The sequence below is a fragment of the Schistocerca gregaria genome, chromosome 2 (assembly GCF_023897955.1).
Source record: "Schistocerca gregaria isolate iqSchGreg1 chromosome 2, iqSchGreg1.2, whole genome shotgun sequence".
NCBI lineage: Eukaryota > Metazoa > Arthropoda > Insecta > Orthoptera > Acrididae > Schistocerca > Schistocerca gregaria.
This window is the reverse complement of record NC_064921.1, coordinates 103568326-103592404: the sequence shown is the minus strand read 5'-3', so window position 1 is coordinate 103592404 and position 24079 is coordinate 103568326. Positions and strand designations below refer to the sequence as shown.

At 38.7% G+C, this 24079-nt stretch overlaps 1 protein-coding gene across 4 annotated transcripts in view; it reads right to left on the bottom strand.

Annotated features, from left to right (window-relative positions):
• Nucleotides 1–627: 627 nt before the first annotated feature.
• Nucleotides 628–24079, bottom strand: part of LOC126336441 (histone acetyltransferase KAT6B) — a 241790-nt gene continuing 218338 nt past the window's right edge. For all 4 annotated transcript variants that reach the window (XM_050000140.1, XM_050000142.1, XM_050000143.1 and 1 more), the window contains exons 13-16: nucleotides 18508–18688; nucleotides 17671–17941; nucleotides 15608–15997; nucleotides 628–5622 (exon numbers count right to left, since the gene is read on the bottom strand). In XM_050000140.1, coding sequence (XP_049856097.1) covers nucleotides 2605–5622; nucleotides 15608–15997; nucleotides 17671–17941; nucleotides 18508–18688 — 3860 coding nt within the window. In that variant the 3' untranslated portion in view covers nucleotides 628–2604. The remainder of the gene's footprint in view (nucleotides 5623–15607; nucleotides 15998–17670; nucleotides 17942–18507; nucleotides 18689–24079) is intronic.

Here is a 24079-nt window from a genome sequence, read left to right as displayed (position 1 = left end):
TATAGCACATGTTTAAGAAAGTAACCCTGATTACAAAAGTCGTAAAACACTGCACCACATATCCATCTTCCCAATTAAATGGCAATTTTATCCACACACAGCCATTAATAGCACTTTTAAACTCTATATAGAACATCCTGACAACATTGTGAATGCTTCTAAATACAGCCAACCAACTGACTCTACAAATGTGAAAGAAAGTAATGTGTAACAGTGTCATGAGAAAAAAATCAAGAGACTTCTCCTCCTCTAAGTAACCACTAAAGCATAAAGTACAGAGTCGAAGCAGACAAAACACATTGCAGTAATGTGCACTGCCTATGTTATAAGTTACATGAATTTCTAACAAAAGGAACGCAACTCAGGAAATGTTTGTGTGTTAGTAATATATTCATTAACCAGAGGTCCATTTTTCAGTTGAGTATATGCTTTACCTATTTTCAATTGAATGTGTCATGAGACTGACGTTCAAAATGAAATCATCAATGCCACAATTTTCTACTATCAACTGTATTCTCAGTCCACAGAAGCTCTGGTAGTGTCAACATTCTGAGAATAAAAACCATACAGAATATATAACTATGTTAAGCAGATATCACTGTGTTGTTAAATCAAATGAATAAAGCCTTTCTTTCAACCCATTTATTGAAATCAATGGGATGCTGTCTCTCTGGTTGTGATTTAAGTAGCAATTCCAATTTTATTTTCAAAATTACATCCCACTGACAACACTTACTACCAAGTAATTGAATAAACAATGGAAAACAAATGAAAAACTTGATCACAGTTAAGGGCAAAAATTCAATTCTGGCAATTACATAGAAAATTATTGATGATCACAGGAATAAGTGGAATTTGTGTGTGTTGCCAGTTAGAACAAGTTTGCTGAGATTCTATCTATTTATGTCAGAATAACTATCACTTTATTTATATACAGAACATTCCATGAATCTGAAGAAACATATACAACAATGTTTACTGTTACAAAGACAGTAAGAATCTTTCTGGTGACTTGGAACTTCAGTTACGTGAAAGCTGAAAGCTGTCGACAAAATACAACGTGGTCTGTGTATAACAAACCTTGGCAAAGTGTGGGTCACAAGGGGGGTGGAGGGGGAGGGGGGGGGGGGCGAAGGAGGAGGTGGCAATTACACTGACAACAGCACAAAAGAAATCCTCTCGAGGCAATTATTGTGATCATTTAGTCTTAAATGACAACTGTATTAATATAACACAAAAGAAACAATGTGTTTGCTTCTTGACAGAACAGGTTTCCATACTGTTCAAAAACTACACTGCATGACAGGTCCTCAGGATCATTTGCTTAATGCACAATTCTATCGCGATATGCTCGTCACAGCCTTTGTATACATTAGCCGTACCCTGAGAATTATTCTTCTATTTTTAAGTTAACTATATAAATATTCAGGACAGAAAGCAAAATAAGACAAAGAAGCAACATTCTTTGGGGTGAGACGAGTAGCAATTCAGTAATTATACTATTTTTTGTGCAGTATACACCAACTAAAAGGCGGTAATAATATAACCTAAGAACTAAAAAACGGAAGAAATAGCCTACAATTCCCTTCACAAATAACTGTGGTTTTTTTTTCCAGTTATGATTATACAGCAAACAGTAGCAACATTTTCTAACCTATTTCAGTCATTCTGTGGAATAGACTCCTGCTCTGTTCCAGTCTGTATCACCGAATGGTCATTATCTTCAATTTTTGAGTTTCTTATATTCAAAATAGTTTTATGGAAAACTGCAAAAAATGCAGGATTTTTCAAGCTACAAAATTAGAGTATAACAATTTCTACAATTTGGACCAAAAATATCACATCAATAATGGGATACGTATTCACTACAAAACCTTCCACAACAGATCTCTCTATTTCTTTTTTTCTTCTAGTAGTTTAAACACAATGGATGTCTGAACAAACAGCAGTAGCCACTTACTGTATTGGCAGGATATTTACTGGATCTCTGCCTGGAATGATCGTCCTTTGTTGGAAATGAAATGACGATACAATAGACTCAATTATGATTCTTAATGATTGAAACTTACACTAAAACTGTAATATGAGCCAGTATAATTATTCTCTGGTGATACTTGCTGCTATCTGTCTCATTCAAGAGTTATGTACTGACAAAATAATAATTTTTAGGCATATGAGAATTTCAAGAATTAGTGATATAACAAGGGGAGAGGAGTGGGTGGGAGAAAACACTTTAGCATTAAGGATACAAGTAAAGTGTTTAATAACATAAACAGGTCTGATGTAACTGTCAGTAAGTGAACGTCAGCTACCATGCACTGCACTGCACACTTAAATGTTTTTCACACACACACACACACACACACACACACACACACACACACACGAGAGAGAGAGAGAGAGAGAGAGAGAGAGAGAGAGAGATCAAATATTACAGAAGGGCAACTCCATACTGCTGTGGACATAATACAATGTACAATACCAGTGTAACAATATTACATTATTTACAATTTCACTTTACATGACTGTCCTTTTAAATGTTGTGCATGGCAATGAGAATCAAACCAGAATTTAACTTGAAAATGCCATGCCAAACTACTGGTCCTACCGACGCATAGTCCCGTTAAGTGGCTGCATTATGCTGCCATTTATATAGCCATATGTAGTGTACATAGTATTTTGCTGCGCAGCCCTCTGAATAGCTGCAGGATCCTGATACTGCGTCTGAGCCATATTCATCACACCCATTTGCATAGGAATTTGTGCCTGGTTGATAAAACCTGCAGCTGCTGTATTTGTTATATAACCTGCAACAGTTCCAGGTGTCTGCTGAGCTGTCATTCGATAACCATTTAAAGTTCCATAACCAGCTGCTGCTACCAAATTAGGATTTATTGTGACATTGGGACTAACTCTGGCAGGAGCAGCTTGCATCTGTTGCACTGTTGCGACACCAGTGCCAGCAGGAGTACGAGATGTGCGACCTCCAGTTGTTGCAACAGGTGGTGCCACCGCAGCTCCCAAATTGCTCACATTCACATTAGATTGGTGGTACTTGTAATAATTAGCAGCAGCAAGTGTCATTTGTGTTTGTATATTGGGAACTGCAGCAGGTGGTGTTGGTAGATTCCTTACAGCTTGCTGCTGCATCATCTGGTGAGTCGCTGCAGGTGGTGGAGTCATGGCTGCATGTGGATGATGAGCAGATGGGACGGGAGGAGGTGGTGTCAGGTCAACTGGTGGAGGAGGAGTCATGGTACCACAGGCACTCTGTGGTATAGCCTCCAGACCATTAGTCAGTTGCTGCAACTTTGCAAGGCTACACGAAGAAGCAGCATTACCTTGCCCACTGCCAGATGGCGGGGCTGCCTGTGGTGTGGGTGTTGGTGCAGGAGTTGGCGCAGGTGTAGGTGTGGGTGCAGGAACAGGTGCAGGTGTGTGAGAATGCGGATGGGCAGCTGGTGTCTGCACATAGAAATTTGTAGTGAAATTGGCAGGAGCTGTAACGGAACAGGCAGGAGCCGTGCGATGAGCGGCAACTCCAGCACCTTGCTGGGCTGCAGCAACACGATGCTGGATCACTGTTGTCATTGGCATGCTTACGAAAGTACCAGCTGCACTTGGCTGGAAGGCCTGAGAACTCACTGCCATTTGTGGCACACTAATGTAGTTTGCTTGGGACGATATGATGTTGTGATGATGTGGGTGGTAAGTTGTTTGATGAATTGCTTGCAGTGATAACTGCTGTGGTGGAGGCTGTTGCTGAGCTGCTTGCGATAACGTGCTTGCCATATGGTGTACTGATGGTGGTGTAGATCTTTGCCTGGATTGTTGTTGCTGGAGAGCTGCATGCTGCTGCTGAAGTGTGGGATTGTGCTGCTGCTGCTGCTGTTGTGGTGGTGGTTGAGTCTGCTGCTGCACAGATGGTGGAGTAGACCTCTGTGTTTGTACTGGATTGCTTGAATGTTTATGCTGTGTGCCAGTACTGGACTTAGTGCGGTGATGTTGCATCTGTCGCTGAGTCTTAGCTTGAGGCTGCTGCACCTGTATAGTATGTTGAGTTTGTTGATGTTGTGATATGGGAATATGGATTGCCAAATGTTGCTGCTGGCCTAAGGAAGTAGGCACTAGCTGCTGCTGCTGCTGCTGCTGTTGTTGTTGCTGGTGATGGAGCTGTTGCATACTGTGCTGGGGTGGAGGTGGCTGTTGCTGTTGCTGATGCTGCTGTGGCTGTTGTTGTTGTTGCTGCTGCTGCTGCGGCTGCTGCTGATGGTGATGCTGCTGCTGAGCAGAGGGTGGTTGCTGCTGCTGCTGCTGAGTTTGATGTTGCTGTATCTGTTGTTGCTGTTGTTGTTGTTGTTGTTGTTGTTGTTGCTGCTGCTGCTGCTGCTGCTGCTGCTGTTGGGATGGTTGAATTTGCTGTTGTGGCTGGTGCTGTATGCATTCGGAATATGTCTGCTGGCATGAAGTTTGTGTTGTGTGACTGGTCGTCTGAGGAAGAACTGAAGGGGGTCTTGGAGTCTCAACGGAGTTCTGTGCTGTCATATCATTTGAAGATATAGAAGTAGGAGATTCTAACCCCAACTGACTGACGTCAAGATCACACTGACCATACCCATGAAGAGAATGCACAGAGTTTGTTGTTGAATCTGGAGTATAGACTCCCATACTAGGTATTTCCGGCTGCGAAGGTGTTGGTGGTGTGTGTTTTACAGATCCCGGATTAAGAGGTGTTGCTGGTTGAATGGTCTCAACACTATTATCTAAACGAGGTGTTGTATTGCCACTAGGTATTTCAACAACTTCACACTGTTGTGATGACTGTTTGTCATCACCGGACGGTGCACCACTGTCAGCTTGGTCTTGTTGGCCCATTTCATTACTGAGCATGGTCGACGACTGACTGACTTCAACAGTACCACAATTGGAGCCATCACTACTGTCCTCCATAATATTACCAAGTGAACTGGAATGCGTCTGAGTTGACATTGAATTAAGTTCTTTCTCCTCTAATATTATAACAGCTTGAGGTGAACCTGGTGTTTTGCTCTCAGCATCTTTTAATGTATCAACCTGTGAACTTGCTTCATTATGTGATGGTTCATTTCTATCATCCAGCTCATTACCTTCCGCAGGTTCATTTTTTGAGGGAGCACTTGAAACACTGCAGCAATCCTGTGATTTATCACTCATATTCTCCTTGTTATCACTACATTCAACTAACATAACAGCATCAGCATCATTATTTTCTGTGATGCTTGCATTGTCACCCTCCTCATAATGATCATCATGTTTTTCATCACTTTTAGTAAGATCCACTTCATCTAGATCTGTCTTCACCCGAATAGGCTGCATGTGAGTTTCTTTATCTTCCTCCTCCTCCTCATTTGTTTCAAGAAGTATTACGTCTTCTTTCTCGGGTTCAGAGGCCAATTTTGGGCAAGGAACAGGTGGTGGTTCATCAATTTCTGCACTAGACTTAGGCTCATCTTTGGACTCTTGAGCTAAGAACTTTTCAGTATCTTGTTCAACCAGCTCCACACTTGGCGATTTTACATTCTCTCTCTGTTCCTCTACTAGGGGCTCTTTTTCAACTGTTGTCAAGAGCTCTCTCTCACTTTCCTGTGGGCAAAAATTAGTTTCAAATTACTATTACAAAATGACATGCTGCAACTTCTAAGCATACAATGTGGATGGTATACATGATAAAATAATAGTTTTTGACTTCTCCACTTCTGACAGGCTTTTCTAACAGTCTTCACTTCCAGAATTATTCAACTTTTGTATGAGCTCTGCAAAGTAAATAAGAAAACCACTGAATGAAATGCATATTTCCCTATGTCGGCACCATTAAGTTTTTATACTCTCAGTTTTATAGCTTCAGGGGCACTTGTTTATCTTCAGTATCAAAACTGGTACACTTGACTGATTTTCAGATTCAAATGTGATTATCATGACTGTTTTTTTAAATTTATGTAGTACTTATGGCAGTGAACACAGGGGCTTTTATGAAAGAATTACATACTAATTAGTACAGTATATTTTATAAAACACAGAGGAAGTAATGGAAAAACCTGTAGCTGGTCGAAGTTAGCATGGATTTGGGATATTCTGGCCAGCCTACATTTCCATTACAACTGCCAACTACCATCTTATTTGTGATGAATACTTCAAAAACACAATGAAACTTTGACCATTCAGAAACAAGTATACTGAATTAGAGTTTTCTTAAGTGCTTATTAAGGCTCATGAAAGAAAAATCTAGTCTGGGACATAAATCAGTGTGATCTGTCATATCAAAATTATGAATATAATTAAAGGTACCAGGATGGAGTACCACACACACAGCTCCACATTTGGTTGAGCATAATACTTTCAATTTCATCCACCTTCAATCTACATCCTCGTTCCAAAAGAGCCAATACATTTTATTTATAAAGGTCCCTCTTTATCACAAAAATAGTGCATTTCACTATTACCAGTTTTTACTATTGGCCGCCTTCAAAAATATTCTGATGTATGTATCAACAGCATAACCTATATATCTACATAAATAGTGAGCAGTTTACTAGGTGTATAGATTTTGACATTGGTACCTACATCAGAATATTTTAGGGTCTAAAGATGGCACTGGGCGAAAACGGTAATTGTGAAATGTACAATTTTTGTGGTCAAGACAGACCTTTACAAATAAAGTGCCTAACATGATCGTGTAATCACTTGCAAACTTCATGTCTTCAACTTCCAATAAAGTTAGAACTAAAATTATCCGCTTTTCATTTATTGAGACAATATCTGGCACTTGTAGCCAAAAGAACTTCATTTCTTGTTCCTAGAGTTCCTTGACATTAAATGTTATACCTGTGTCACTACGTGAATCCCAATAGCTCACAATTTTAGCAATATATGACTGACATTTATTTTTATTATTTGTAGCCACATTAAACATTGTCTCTATACTGACGGTTAACATTTGTATTCCATAATCCCCTGACATTGGCATCAACAATGTTGTATAAAATGTGTATCTGTAATCCTGGGATAACAATGACTAGTGGGGGGTGGGGGGACCGACTGTGCACATCACCTCAGAAATTGTAATGTGGGGGACCGACTGTGCACATCACCTCAGAAATTGTAATGTATATATATACACATATGATCAACAAACTAATCAGTGATCTACTTTGAGAATTCGTTGATTGACATACATAATATGGTAGAAAAACTGGATGGTTCTCCAGGTAAACGATATTGGTAGATTTTGCAAAACCAGATTTTAACACACTTTTTCATACACTTCTGGGTAGAGTTATGAAACTTTTGGTATATGAGGGGTCAAAGTAATGAGGCGGTTGAAGTATACCCAATTTATGGTACTGTGAAACAAATCATTTTACTCCAAGCCCTTTGCTTTCCATATTTTGAAAGATGGTAGCATGTTTTCTTTTTATTCAATTCCTGGCATGTCTAGGTGAGTTTCCAATTTCAGTTTCACACAGGTTGCACTTGGTCTTGAGAAGGCAGTACACGGTAATCGATTCTTCAGCTGACACACAAATGGATAATAAGTTTTAGGTAAATAACTAACTCCGTTACAGCAATGAACAACTCAAAAAGTTATTTCTGTCCTTCCTACCAAGTGGCATCACAGCCATTGAGTTACAAAGCATGAGACATGTAGGGAAGGTCTTTGTTATTCTAAAATTTACCAGTTTTACTGTTGTGGAGTAATGGTCTGAAAAAAAAAAAAAAAAAAACTTACTGAAATGATGATTTGGTTAGTACCTTGGGATGCAAAATTAGGAACATTCACTTGTTAACATTCAATGATGTGGAAAATATTACTCTAAAATGGTTTCAAGGAATGAGAATTCACAGCATTCCTATAAGTGGGAACATATTGCAAGAGAAGGCTCGTGAAATCACCCTAAATATCACTTTCACAAATTTCAATGGCTGGTATGATTGTTTTGAAAATTGTCAAATTGTGTACAATAGGATGCCTGGATGACATCAGAAATCTTTACAAGATCTCTCGGAAAATAGTACTTATTATTAAGCAATGCTCTGTACATCCCAAGGAAACACCAGTTCTGAGGAATGTAAATGTTGTGTCCCTTCCAGCAGACTGCACATCATAAACAGCATACGGATCTTGGCATAACACACACTGTTGAAGCGAAATACAGAATAACAGCTTTCCAGAACTCAATTACATCACAGGAAAAGGAGGAGGTGATGAGACTAAACATTCTACAGGCCTGTCTGTTGCTGCCGGGAATTCGGTAATACAATAGGCTGGGTTAAAATTGTTCCACTAAGGCTGGTTGTGATACAGAAACTGCTGCTGAAGGCAACATTGTAGCAGAAGTAGAATGGAGTGGAACCAAGGATGTTTCTGAGAATCGTACACTCCAGGACTTTATTTCTTGTGAGGAAAACACACTTGACTTCGTCACCCGAGATGAGTGAGCGATGTGTGAAATGATTGTGAACGAAGACAGTGGTTTGGGAGGTGTTGGTCACAAATGACAAAGCATGATTATGATTATTATTACTATTATTATTATGAGCATTTAAAAAAAAATAAAGAAAGTACTCTGCTAAAAGAATGTAATATACAAATATGTAAGTATTTAAATTCCTAGCAGGATATTGGTAAACTTGTAATTAAATAGCATTCACACCAACTAAACATGCTTGAATTACAATTCTGGGTCCCTTCTAGTGTGTACCTAGGCAAATCTCCCATTAAGGAATGTCCCATTCAAGGAAACGATATCTAGGTCTCCAGAGATTCATTAGCAGTTGATGGTCAGAGTGCAGACCCCAATGTGAATCACGTCAACCTCTTCAACATCAACTACGGCCTGAAGATAGCGCATTGAAGCATCGAAACTGGTAGCTAAAAAAAAAAGAAAATCGTAAGGAAGCTGTAAGGATTTCATTTTAAACGGTTATGGTCCCCAAGACCTCCAGTCAAAAGGATGGACATACAAAAACCCTTCAAAAAGGGGCTTTACTGTAAATCCCACCATGACCATGACAGGATACACTAGTAACAGGGCTGGAGTAGGATGTGCTGGATGTATGCACACATTTGTTTTGCACCTTTTTGAGCAGAATGAACAGTCTTATTCAAAACATTAATTTTTATTGACAGAAGGACAATGCACACCATTTAAGAAGAATAACTAACTACCTCGTTAACAGAACAAAAATTTCTTGACTCTTCATAGTCTCTTTAAACAATGGAAATGAAGTCCCATGCTTCTTGACAGAGCTTAGGGGAACGATGCGGGAGACCCGCACCACCGTACTAGGCAAGCTCCTAATGGAGGTGGTTTGTCACTGCCTTCCTCCGATCGACTGATGATAATGATGAAAATACCCAGTCATCTCGGGGCAGGTGAAAATCCCTGACCCCACCAGGAATCGAACCGGGACCCCATGTTCGGGTAGGGAGAACGCTACCACAAGACCACAACCAGTGGACTTTGAAACAATAGCAAAGAAAACTATAATCCAGTCACAAAAACAGAACAAACAAAGGAGCTGTTATTCACTTCCTTAACACTCAACACCCCCTGCCCCTCAAAATTATATCTAACACTAAACTTTAACACCTTTGAATAAATCCTACTCTTTCTGATGTGTTATTTAAGTGATCATTTCATTTCATTTCAGTACCTATCAGTTTGTTTTTGTCCATTTTGCATACCAAACTACGTTGGGCCTTCTTGATGAAACATTCCAGCTGGAGCATATATAAATTTTCCTTTAATAGTTTCCAAATATGCATACTTTCCATCATATTGACCAATATGCCAATTTTTGTCTACACTTACTGACATCAACGGGAGTTGTTCTAAAAAAATTTGAAACAATAGCACAAACCTGTTGGATTTCACCTTCAATACTTGGGAATGCTCCTGAATTGTACAGCTGAACAAACTCTTTCTGTTCTCTATTTTCAATTGAGCATTTAGTGTTCATCTTCATTTGGGTATGTGACGAAATTTCACATTCTATCATATGAAACGTCATGCATTAGGCCTTCTACTTCTCCACAATTCATTTTTTATTGTTGTGGCTTTTTATAACATGATTTCTTAAGCATATGATAGTGCACATCAGCTTAGCCCACAAACTCTTTGGCAAATTATCTCCTAGCATGTGCAATCTAACCCTATCACTATGTTCTATCGAGGCAATCAGCTATACCATTTTGCTGCAGTGTATATGTCATAGTTACTTCATGCTAAATTCTTTCACATTCACATAACTGTGAGCTTTCACATGAACAGTATTTTCAGCCGCTGTCAGTGTAGATTCTCTTTAAATATTTAATAGTTTCTTTTTCCATTTGAATCTTCCATTTCTTGACTTCTTCTAATACTTAGCCCTTATTTTTTGAGAAACATACAAATTCGTATCTGCTCGCTTCATCCACAATACTTATGAAATACCTATTGCTCCTCTAACTTAGTATGTCAGTAGGTCAGGTCCCATGAGACACTGTAAACAAATACTAAACTGGTTGTTTGTTCCTTCGAATTTTGTTTGGAAACGTGTCTTTGTGTCGATTCACTCTTCAAAGGGTCACCAACTCGATTTACTTTACCCTTTTCAGAATGATTCCAGGACTGCTTCCTTCTTTGCTGTTTTGTTGCCTACTCTTACTGATATGCATCATCTGACAACACGACAAGTCTAGCGATTTTGTGTTATCCTCTGTTGCCTGCAATGGCTTCATATTTTATATTGAGCATTATGAGCAGTCTCCCACGAATTGTAGAGTGTTGACGGTGAACTGCATTACAGATAATATAGCAAGGTTAATCTCTGGCATGAATAGTATATTTTCAGTTATAAATTCTTTAGCCAATCCTATTTCATTAATTATTTTCGTCCTTTCTGTACCCCCACCCACAGTTACAGTTTTACTGCCATTGGATGAAGTTATGTTTTCGACTAAAATATCTTCATCAACAGATGAAGACTAATTTGATTTGAAATCGTGATGAGTTGCCCCAGAATCCACTAATCAGTTGTTACTGTTTAATGTAACTGTGTCACAGGAAACACTGATACCAAATGAATCTCATTTCCTTTCCTCAAATTTCTTCTTTTAGGACAATTTCTGGATATGTAACTGACACTGTGACATTTGTAACAAAGTACCTTTTTATATTACTTCTTGATCTTTGTTACATTGCTCTCTGAATACATTTTTTTGGTATTTTTGATTACCGCTATCAGCTTTCAAGGATACTGCAGAATGTTTGCCTTCATTATATTCATGACATCATGCATCTTCAGCAAGCATGCATCTTTTAATTGTAGCACAACTAAACTCATCATCTGGCAAATGGCACAAAGCAACTGTTGCATCCCATTCGTCTGGAGATACAAATGGAAAGGTCACTGATAGATCTCCACCTTCAATTTTGACACCAATATTCACTAGATCTCCTACAGTTTTGTTTATCTGTCTTAGATAATATTGCACAGATTCACAATTCTTCATTCTGAGTGCATATAATTTCCTTCCCAGTTACACATGGAGAAATTTGTTATTCTTTAGGGGTGTATAATTTTTGCTCCCCATTGTTTTTTGGGTTTGTCAAATTTTTTTAATAATTTTTGCTAGTGCCTTATCTTGATGTGAAATTTATATCTTTTTGTCAGTAACTGGTGCACCTTCACCAGGTTCCATCATGCAAGGCTCACAAATCAGAGTCTGTTGGAATCTTTTTCATTTGGTGTGAATAGAAAGTGTAATCACTCAATCTAGTTTCTCAATGCTGTGTCTGTTGTCCATATCTCCGTAATTTCTCAAGTCATCATCACTGTTGTTAGAACAACACATTTTCTTTCCTGCATAATTCACGAACACAGCTCAGCTTCAATGTTTTCCAAATATGTCACACAAAAATATTCAGTTGGTGTTGGCAAATGTTTCCTCTTTGCTACACGTACAACATTTAGATTCACTAACTAACGATAACAGAGTTTTCTGTTGTTTACTAGTTGTTACACACAGCCGTACTTTTATACCTGTAATTTTGTTATGACAAGTGATGGTGAGCAAATAAGCTGTTGTACAAATATTGTCAGCTGCCTTCATGTGTGTGCCTGTTCTGGTAAGCATAGCCCTTTCCAGTTTTCCACAATCTAATCTCCTTCCCTGCCCATGGAAGGAAGCTGTAGTTCTAAAACTAGGACAGTGTTGTGTACTACACTTCTATTAGAAATTCTGAATTATTTCACCACCTGAAGTGAAGCAATTCTGTCTCATATTCTGATAGTTTTCTCGACATCAGTGTACCACCTAACTACGACCACTGCCACATGTAATACAGAACAATCATTCCCAAAAATACATGCTGTATCAGAAATGATACTGATAACACACTGTGCTGATGTAATCTATGTGGTAGTACAATTAACAAAATGAGCAATGCTGAGAGCATAGAACAGTTGTAAGTTCCACATCAGTGACAGGCCTCTTAGTACCTCTGAATTTACCATGATTATGCAGCGTCAAATGTCAGGCTCTCTAATCAATCTACATTATTTGTGCAAAAGTTACCCTATATCCCTTATAAAAACATTAATTTCTTTAGGCATAGCCAGATTGCAAAATGCAACAGACCTGATGTGACCAGGAAGTGGCAATGAAGTGCTTATGACAGCTACTGACTAAGGGTAGTTTGTTAGTAACCACAGTCCCCCCACCCCCCACCCCCAATGCCATTTGCTCACCTACTGCAACAACAACAACAACAAATCTTTAGCTGACAAGGGTTTTGAAGACTTTGGAAATACATCTACTAGGGATTACTTTTAATAATTCAAGACAAAGTTGGCATATGAAGACACTATTGTAATTGGCTATGTTGGCGTTGCAAATGTTTTTGTACCTTGCTTCCAAATGAGAGATAGTTATTTGTAAGTCTATTGTTAAACGATCTGTATAGGATTGAGACTGTATGTTTGGAATTGGCAAGTCATTGAAACAAAAAAATGCTTCATTCATTTTTCCCTAGCTTGGCAATTGTTAAACAATGTTTCTGCAATTTTGCTGTGTAAATATTTCTATGTGATCTTATTCAATAAAGAATACCTTTTAAAAGATGAACACAATGAAATTGAATAGCTCATTTTTAAGGAAAAAACAAAATGTTTTCAGCCTGACGCTTCCGCTAACACTCAAAAAATAGTCACTGTAATAATATAAAGAGAAGTCCATGCCAGCACATATACAGAAATAATTTATCACTAATCAAAATCTTTGGGTACAATTAAAGGCTGTTTTAAATAACTAGAAAAGGTCACTGACATTACTTTGACAATATCTAAGCTGTCTGAATATTACAAAGCTAAAGCCGAACTGATTTTTGCAATATTTATTTTTTGATTTGATTCAACCAGGGAAAAAAGAAACCGTGTTTTTACCTTCCTACCAGCCACCATGAAACTGAGTTCCTTGTGCAGTAGCTCTCCCTGTCGTTCTAGAAAAGCCAACCAGTATCGTTAAAGAACAGAGGTCCTTTACTAGGTCTCTGTTAGCCAAAATTTCTTCAGTCATTAGTCACCTAAATATTTTTTGTGTCTTTTGGCCTCATGAGTTTCGCAATGGAGGATTAAATCAGGTACAGTTCCATCTCTCATAACACATAGCCTACACTTTTGGGATATCTTTCTCTATCCTCATGGTGAACAGTTGTTTCTTGAAGTCCCCATGGTTTATCGTTAAACTTTCCACGAAATTAACCTGCCTCCTACTCATTCAAGCCTAGCATTATGAACTTATCTTTAAGCCTGGTCTCGGCACCATTAGCTTCACATATTTTTATTTTTGGGTTTTAGTCTACATGCTGGCAGGCCAGAGTAGCCGAGCGGTTCTAGGCGCTACAGTCTGGAACTATGCAACCTTTACGATCGCAGGTTCGAATCCTGCCTTAGGCATGGATGTGTGTGATGTCCTTAGGTTAGTTAGGTTGAAGTACTTCAAAGTTCTAGGGGACTGATGACCTCAGAAGTTAAGTCCCATAGTGCTCTGAGCCATTTTAACCATTTTCTACATGCTGCCTCTTCATTCAGCAATGTAGTTTAAAATTTTACTATCACATTGCGATAGTTAGGGCAGATTATGGTCCAACAAATAGTGTCACTGCCTCTGCCCTGGCTAGGTACTCAGCAGACTCATTACCACAAATACAAGAGTGATCAGGGACCCACAAACGTTTATCCTGTTGCTTTCCCCTAGCCTTACAAGGGCTTCTTGGAATTCTACAGCAGCCTTAAATCTTGTTGCAGAGGTTAATAAGAGATTTCAGAGCTGCTTAGCTATTTGAATGAATGTGGTTGCTATAATCCCTTTAATCTATATCGATCCTCCTCTGCACACAATCCGATTGCAAATATTTCTGCCTGGAATACTATAGCCAGCGTTCCCTACAGGAACTGCACTCTAAAGAGTCTAGGCTGTAGCACACACACCCTGGCCCCCTACATCATCAGAATCATCTGCTTTTGACCCATCAGTAAACCACACTATGCTGCTGCTTTCACCATTTTAACAACATGACACTAAAACACACACAAGCAGTGGTGAATGCTAGCAATTTACAAGATATGTCTATGAAGTAAAATTTGATTACACAGTCTCTATTTAACTAAAACCAGCAAGCTATTGAATACTTGAATACACCCGGTTGTTATAATTCAAGTGCACCAATTCACAGAAGACCAGCCCCCGTGGGCTGTAATTGTCATATGGCAGCAAAACTTGGTGTTTATATTCATGCATTAATATGAGACAGATTTATACTGGAAGAAAATTTCATTCCAATTTTGGCTACCAGGTGCAAATCTCGTGCCGTACAGCATCTCGTCAACGTCACCAGTGATCATATTGGCGGAAGTGTGTGCGCGGCAGTTAATAATGAAATCAACATTATTCCTTTCTCAGTTATGTGACCTTATCTGCCCGCATCCCATACCTTAACAATTACGTAACGAACATTACTACATATCCTTCTTGCATTCAAAACGTCTGATTTACACCTGGTGGCCAAAATAGAAACTAATTTTTTTCCAGTGTAAATTGGTTCCACATTAACACATTGCAAGTTTCACTGTCACACAATAATTACAGCTCACACTGCAGCTCTGTAAGTAACTGCACTTTCATTATAACCACCTAGCATTTAAAGCCATTTGTGTAAACTGAATTCTCAATTTCATTACCATTTTTCATCACGAGAAACAATTTAGTTACTTTTGATTTAAGTATACTCCATACTTAAGACGAATATGAGACCAGTTAATTGTGTTTCGTTGCAAATGATTTTTTACCAGTCATTTAAAGTTAACGGAAACTGATGAAAGGCATTAATACATGCACTCTATTCTTCAACATAGCATCCTAGCATTCGCTTCCGAGGAAATTAAAGCACAGCTGAAAATACCACATAATAATTGGATTCAGGTTGGTATACTGGCTTCAACTTGATGATAATGCAATTTTTCACCCAGGTGTTCGTCAACAGAACGAGGAAATTTTACATGGTTGGGTGAAAGTGGAGAAACTCACCTCTTCATTCTTTTGAAGGGAGGGATTTAGTGTTTCCTCCTCTGTTTTTTCTTCCAACAGAGGTGCTTCACTCTGTTCCTTCTCTTCAACAATATCCTTCACAGGTTCAACTTCATCAGCCTTTTCCTCCTCACTGACAATGTTGGTAATGTTTCCCTTATCTTCTTCAGAACTTTGTTCCAATTCTTGTTCTTTAGGTTCTGAAACTTCAGGGTCTGTATCTGGAACTTCAGATTTATTTATAGCATCAACATTCTCTTCTTTCTCACAAGTTTTTCCTTCTTCAACTTGAGATTCAGGAATTATCACAGCATTTGCACTTTTCTTCTCAGAATCATTTAACTTCACTGATGTCACTGATGCCTCCCCAGTATAACGCTTCATTAAACGCTGAAAAGAAGACACCATTAAATGGCACATTAGTTAAATATTGTATGCTGTCTCAGTTAAGTTGCATAATGCAAAACATTATTTTAAACAACAAGGAATATCATTTAATACTGTGAACAGTTAAATGTTACTATGACACAGCTTTGGGAGTTCTGTGACATACTGATCTCATGAAAATAGTTGAAGAGCTCTCAATCACCACAAACAAACATCTGGAAGGAAGTTAATCACATCACGAACATCTCACTGTGAAACAAATGTTACAATCTATGAAATAAAATTCTAATCCAGGCTTAACTGTATATCTAGCAAATAGGGATGCAAAGAGTGAGGTGAATATCACTGGGGAAATGCAGATTAACTGAGGGGGGGGGGGGGGGGGGGGGGGAAGACGTTTTGCCATTCATGCACCCAGGATGAGGACACCATCACAGGCGCCCCTGTCTGTGATGCAGCGACAAGGGTAACCGCAGCCATGATCATCCCTACTGCTGCAAACATCATCGAACTGTTCCTGCAGTTGGTTGTTGTCTTGCAAACACCCCCTTCTCTTGACTCAGGGATCGAGACGTGGCTGCTCAAACTGTTACAGCCATGCGGATAAGATGCCTGTCATCTCGACTGCTACTGATGCAAGGCCGTTGGGATCCAGCATGGCATTCCGTATTATCCTCCTGGACCCACTGATTCCATATTCTGCTAACAGTCATTGGATCTTCACCAACACAAGCACCAACGTCACGATACGATAAACTGCAATCGCGATAGGCTACAATCCGACCTTTATCAAAGTCGGAAACGTGATGGTACGCATTTCTCCTCCTTACACGAGGCATCACAACAATGTTTCACCAGCCAACGCCAGTCAACTGCTGTTTGTGTATGAGAAATTGGTTGGAAACGTTTCTCATGTTAGCACATTGTAGGTGTCGCCACCGACACCAACCTTGCGTGAATGCTCTGAAAAGCTAATCATTTGCATATCACAGCATCTTCTTCCAGTCGGTTAAATTTCACGTCTGTAGCACATCATCTTCATGGTGTAGCAATTTTAATGGCCACTAGTGTATCTTTCTATTTCAATAAAACTATTCAGTGAAAACAACTCTTTTTGCACATCTTACCTTTAGTTACTGTGCTGCCTCAGTTTAAGTAAAACACCGCAGGAAATAGCACGCATGAAGGCACGTATGGTGATAATAATAACAACAAAATTTTAACAGAGAATTAAAAAAAATTAAAAACGATTTTCCACATACCAGATAGTAACAAATTATGACGTCAAAAAAGTAGATAAATCTAAATTGATTTATGTATCTACAGCCCACTGTGAATTTCATTGTATTAACCAATCACTAGGTTGCTATTCCAACTGTAAACACAGGAAAATGTATCTCGTATACAACCAATATTCTGTAGTATCTCATTCTGTACACTGAAAAGTGTGCTCTGGTTTACACATACGGGAAATATACCATGTGTACCACGACATGATATGATGGCAAATAAGAACACAATCCTCCCCTACCCTAGAATTGAAATCAAGTTCCTGTGTGTCAATACTGTAGCACTTTTGTTAATGCATAGTGTTTTTTGTGGTGGGGGCATCATGGGGGTGGTAGGGAGAGGGGCAGAATGAAAGAAATAAAAATAGAAGAGACTGTTTTAAGTACCTTCTTCTTTAACTTCGGTGGTTTGGGAGACTTTGGTTCTGGTACATGATTACGGCGGGGCCGGCCTTTTTTCCACCCTCGTTTCTTTTTTTCACCGGAATGCACAGCCCTCTTGGTTCTCTCAGTGAGATCAGTACTTAGCTGCTGGTGCAGAGGGGGTGGTGACAATGGAGGAGGTACTGCTGTTTCCCTTAACACTCCTACACCTTCCAATTGGACTTCGGGTTTCAATTCAGGCATCGGACAGTCTTCAACATCTTCTGAGGTGCTCCTAAAAACAGGTTTGATTATTACACCATGAAAGGATAGCCAAAAGCAAGATCTACAAAATTAATCTATACAACAAATTTCCCCTCATGAAATGATAATTACTGTTTTAGCACTGATAATTGAAAACTACAGAAAAACAGACCCTTATGAATGCTACCATTTCTCTTATTACTACAACTCTAGCTACTGTAACAATAACCCAAAAGTATTATTGCAATTTAAAAATGAGTTTCACATACAGATTAGTAATCTAACTAGCAACAGTTTTCTCACATTCGATAATAAGAAGTTCAGCAACACACAAAGAATTACACCACAGTTTAACTGTTACATAATTGGATAGAAATGTAACCCAATGTCCAATATCTTGACAGTTCTTAATTCACTAGTGAGCAAGACAGTTGGAGAGTATATGTTAAGTTTTGTGCAACTCTCTCCATAGCTCACACATTTCTTTATTAACTTTATTAACTCCATATCTTGTTATGATAGTGCACTTTGCATCCAGCTTAATAATGGCAAAAGTATCCTACTAAAAAAACACCAGCTTGTTGCAACTTCACTTACTTTGAAGCTTCTTCTAGACGCAGTCTCTTTTCCCTTCGCTGTGACCATCTCTCTCTTTTTGGCTCCACCTTTTCAACGGAATGTTGTAGAGCTTGTGACTTTCTCCGGCCTCTCGGCAATGGCCCTGGAGGTGTTTCACTTGGTTCCTTTCTCAGTCTATCTTCTTTCTGTGTCTGAGGAACTACAACACAAACAATTACTTATTAGGTTGTTGCAGATGTTATGCTAACACTACAGCATTGCAGAAAGCTATAGTTTTAGCAACGAGATATGTACAATTACAATTAAAAATTTGAGGTCTTTACTGTTTCCCTTCGTACGGCTACAACTGCACTTATTAAGGCACTGTTATAAGAGCTGCGTGAAGGAAGGTCTGGGGAAAATCATTTATCCAATTTACAATCAAGGTCAGCATGGGAAATTTATGTTGGAGGGAGTAATGTGTTTCTTCGCTCATACTGGAATGAATCCTATCTGTATTCTGAAAGTAGGGCTCTCCACAACATGTAGTATTTTTCACTTATTGTTTCCCATAGGAGTTTGTCGAGTATTTCTTTAATGCTCGTACGATAACTAAATGAACTTTTAATAGACGTCACAGCAATTTTTTTTAAAATGTCTCCAACTCTTCCTTTAATCTTACTTTTTGAGGGATGAACAACATTTAAGAGGATGAGGAATTGTGATAAAAGAAGATAACTTGAAAATATCTACTTTGGAGGGCAATTTCTAAAAACCACTGTCTCAACAGCCCAGTGACATTCCTGTATCCTACCACAAACTCCAAGACAACATTCTTTTTCCTTCAAGTTACTGGAACCCTTAAGCAGTTTGTAGGTTATGAAGGTTTAATTCTACACCTAAATTTCACAAGTCACCTTGCCATGGGATACCTCCGGAACCACTACTATTTCCCCCTTCCCTGTTCCAATTTCAAATGGTTTGTGGGAAAGATGAATGTTGATAAATGTCTGTATGAGCTCTAATTTACCTGATTTTTCTGAAAAGAATCATTTCGTTATATCTAAGTGGGCTGAAGTAATACGTTGCCAACTTTTCTTTGAACACAGGCTTTCAAAACGTCACCAATAAAGATTTCAGTGGCACACCATATCTCTTTGTATTATCTGCCACTGGAGTGTGTACAAGCAAACAAGGGAAAAAATTCGATTTTTCTCAGATTTCCCGGTGTTAAGTGACAGTATACTTTCTCTCTGAAATGTAAAACTTATCAATCCTTTCAAGGTTGAGGTTTCATATACCGACGCAGAACTTCCAGCACTTTAGAAAACGCTGCATATTTTCATATTATGGAAATATAAATTCAAATGCCATGAAACACAGCTCATTAACTTCTGAAGCACTGAAATCGAGATTGCAATGCCCTATTGCAAGCCAATCCTGGCTCATGTCGTGTGATTTCGCCAGCCGATGGCAGAAGATACTCTGAGCATAGGACACGTGACATGTGACATAGTCACCTAATAGCAACATCACTGTTAAGTACAGCGAACACACAAATAGGGAAAGTTAATGGTTCAGATAACCACATATAATGTAGCTACAATGTAAGATAAGCTTCCTCCTATATTATTGGTCTTATTTAGTGTCTGTTACACTTTAAGGTGCATCACACAAACGTGCTAATAAAATTTTAATTAATGACGTAAATGTCTGGTCTTCCGGCTTGAAATTCTTTTAGATGGCTGTTCTCAAAGTGTTACGTTTTAAATGAGAGTCAAATGCTGTGTGTTTTAAGAAATTCATCGCATATTCTCACACTTAACGTAATGTATCTTGCGTAAAAGGAAATTTGTTTTGAAAGTAATGCTTTTCAACCCACCATTCCCAATATTTTCCCATGTCCTCTTAGAAATACGATTCATTTCAGCAATTTTAGAGAGTGCCCGAAAACAGGAAGACCGTATGTTCATACGCATAAAGCATCAAGAGATTTTACATTGTGTCATAAAACAAACATGATATCACAGGACACTTCAAGAGCATTGGAATTTCCTAAACCACACTGAGATACATAATTCATATATACAGATTCACAATAAGGTAGGCTCCAAGCTGATATTAAGCTTGTCAGTGTGGTTTTGGGATGCAAATTTTCTTGGTGTACCATTACCGTATTAGCCCATGTATGCGTTCTTTGTTATGGCATAATTTCACACACGTCAGAAGATGAAAGCATGCACTTTAAATTGAAAACAGTTGAAACTAGCCTATAGTGTGGAATAGGACACACACACACACACACACACACACACACACACACACACACACACACCTGAATTGTTCTGCAAGGCAATTAATGCTCGACTGCCAGAAATGTGGAAATGAAATAGAAATTGCAAAACTGAAACTAATAACATGTTTTAGCCTTCCATAACTACGTTAATGTATTTTAATTCACTCAATAGCTCCTAGTCACAGAAAATCCATTTCTGTTTTTATTTGAGGTGGGAGCTGTAAACGAAAACAGCAAAATCAGTAAATGTTAACACAGGTCACGTGGAGACTAATCCACCAAACCCACACTACAACCCAGACAGCTGTACGCATGTGCAAATCTGGCAGCTTGGGTGTGCACAAGAAAATTTTCCGGGTGTCATCTGGCTGCCTGTTGCTACTGCTGATGCAACAGCCACACTTCAAATAGCCAAAGCAGAAGAGGGTATTGCTCATACGCGACTCATCTGCACCTGTATATGAGAATGAACCCGCTGTCAACTGGTGCCACGAACCATCAGTTGTGACGTCATGCTCATCGGAAACAGTTTGTTGTTACGAAGTATTATACAGTTTTCATTCTAAAGCCTTTGACACATTTTGGTGTTCGCAAACACTGGTGTTTACAGTCTGTTTTGTTGTTGTAAATGGCACATTTCCTTTGCAACTTAGCCCCCCCCCCCCCCCCCCCACCTTGTTCAAGTATTATTGCTGCAGTAGCAGTAATATTCTTTGATAGATTATCAGTTCTTACCCGCCAAAATTACAAAAACTTAACTGAAAATAATAATGCAAAATCTCTGGAATTACCCAGTTTTTCCAAGATTTCCCTGTTGCTGTGCGTTTCCGTAATGCCCTCATGCTAAATGAATGTACCCGTGACATAACATCCTGCTCTTCATTGGATTTTGGGCAACCTCTCCTACTGAAATTGTGAGGACTGAGAAGCTAGGCTGTGGTCCAGTGTCTAATACTGTGCTTTTACAATCATTATTATTATTATTACTATTATTATTATTATTATTACTATTATTATTATTATTTCATGTAGCAGGTTCTACTGCACAAAACTTAAGTCAGTTTAGTGCAGCATATAAAGAAGCAGAAACATACTGGATCAGTGACTCCCCTTTTTTTTTATATCGAAATGAGAATGTGTTGTGGAAGCAGCAACAATTTTGTTCAACTTTTGTTTCCCTTATTGAGGTACTAAAAACAAAACTGTTGGAAAATATAGCTTTTTAATTGACGATTACTTAGCTGCATTTGGCTCAGTATGAAAAATGTTGATGCATTTCAGAAAACTAAGGCCTATATCACATTCTTAATGATAGAAGATGGTATCTGTTCTTACCATTTTCCTAGATCTTGCCTCACTTCGTTCTGTATAAACCCCCCACCTCCTTTGAGGCCATTTTGATATTTCTGCAACTGGAATCAATTTAGAAAAACAATGAGTGTTTATATGTGAACTATTTCGAGTCAAAATTGGTTCAACCAGGCCCCCTTTGTCCATAAATCGATTATCAATTCAGTAACAAAGTCAAGAAGATGTTTGCCAGTACGCCTTGACTTTTATATAATCATACAAATTGACAGTCATTTTCAGGAGTATGTTAGCCTCCTCTCAAAGGATAGTAGTCCATTAGTTGATTTCTGTGGTCCACACCAGTCTTTATTTTTTACTGTAATCCCAAATATGCACAGGTTCCACCATCATTCCTAATTTTATGCCAATTTAAGCCATTCTGCCATGGGATGGTAGGTCTGCTACTGTTCACTACTGATGGAATTTGGTAATTTCTTTATTTTATCATCTCAGTTGCATGAACATACAATTTTTGCTGATGTGGTTAGTGGTTTCAGGATAACAAGCGTATTCTCAAACCACACACCTTGTTGTTAACTGTAATTTGGTCATGCAATATGTCACCAAAAGGCATGAGTAACTTTAGTACAGGAACTCAAACTGTGGGCAAAACGTACTCTCAGTGATATTAGCCTATGTATCTACTGTTGCCACGAACTGACAAATATTAGTTTCAGGGCCAATCTAATTCTGTTCTGACATTGACATCCAACTCAGTCATTCCGTGTTTTGCAGTGAAAAGGAACACAACCTAATGCCCTTCCATTTCACAGAAACAAAAGCTGATTCCTCGTTCACTGTGAAAATGCCTTCCAGTAGTCAAGGAACATGGTATCAACCTCAATATGTTTGTCTATGGCACACTGGACTTAATGGACAAACAGGCCAAAGTTTTTACACAAAGCATTTTCATTCTCCAAAATATCATAATGTACAAATATAAAACATATTCCATAATTCTGCTACAGATTGATCTCAGCCATATCGGCCTATGATTGTATGCCTATCCAACAACTCTTCTTGAAACTGAAAGTGACTGTACTTTTCCCAATCATTTGGTACCCTATAATGCACTACCGGCTTTCCACGAACTACAACTAGTTTCTTCATGTGATCTTTATAGAACCTCACAAGTATTAGATCTGGTTCAAATGCTTTGGCACTCTTTAGTGATTTTAGTTAACTTTCTATTTGCAATCACGTATCTGTATCTCAATATTTGCCACTTCAGCTTTCACAAAATTACTGTGGCAGTGTGGTTTCAGTCACCTAAGACTGCAGTTTTGTGTGTGTGTGTGTGTGTGTGTGTGTGTGTGTGTGTGTGTGTGTGTGTGTGTGCGGGCGCGCGCGCGCAAGCGCACACGCACTTGCTTGCTCTATGTGTGTTGTTGACAAGGACCTTAATAGCCAAAAGCTATAATTGTGAGAGTCTTTTTGTTGTGGCTATCTGTGATTCACCGCTACATGGTGAGTAGCAACTTTCCCCCTCACAATATTGTTACATTCCATCCTGGGTTTTCCATTATTTGAACAGAGAAACTGTATTACAATCTTCAACAGAAAAAAAAGCTATGAAGACCAAATTCAATATTTCAGCATCTCTCTGTCATCTTCCATTTTAGTGGTAGTATGTTAACCGGGCAACCGAATAGATGATTCTGCTCTGTTTACCGACTTTACATATGAAAAATTATCTTAGCACTTCTTGCCATATAGGGTGGCAAAATTTTACTTTCATAGTCACTAAACACTATTCAGTTTGGTGTCATTCAGCTTCTATTTGTCTATTAGACTTTGACTTTGTTTAAATCTGTGATGAAGCTCTCATAGCTTTCATAACAACTTTCTAACATGTCTACTAAACCAAAGTGGGTCTTCCTCAGTCCTCACAACCTGGTTTGGTACATACCGATCTTAGGAGTGCCGAAAAATTCTTTAGGAATTGGCCCATCTCTTGATACCTAC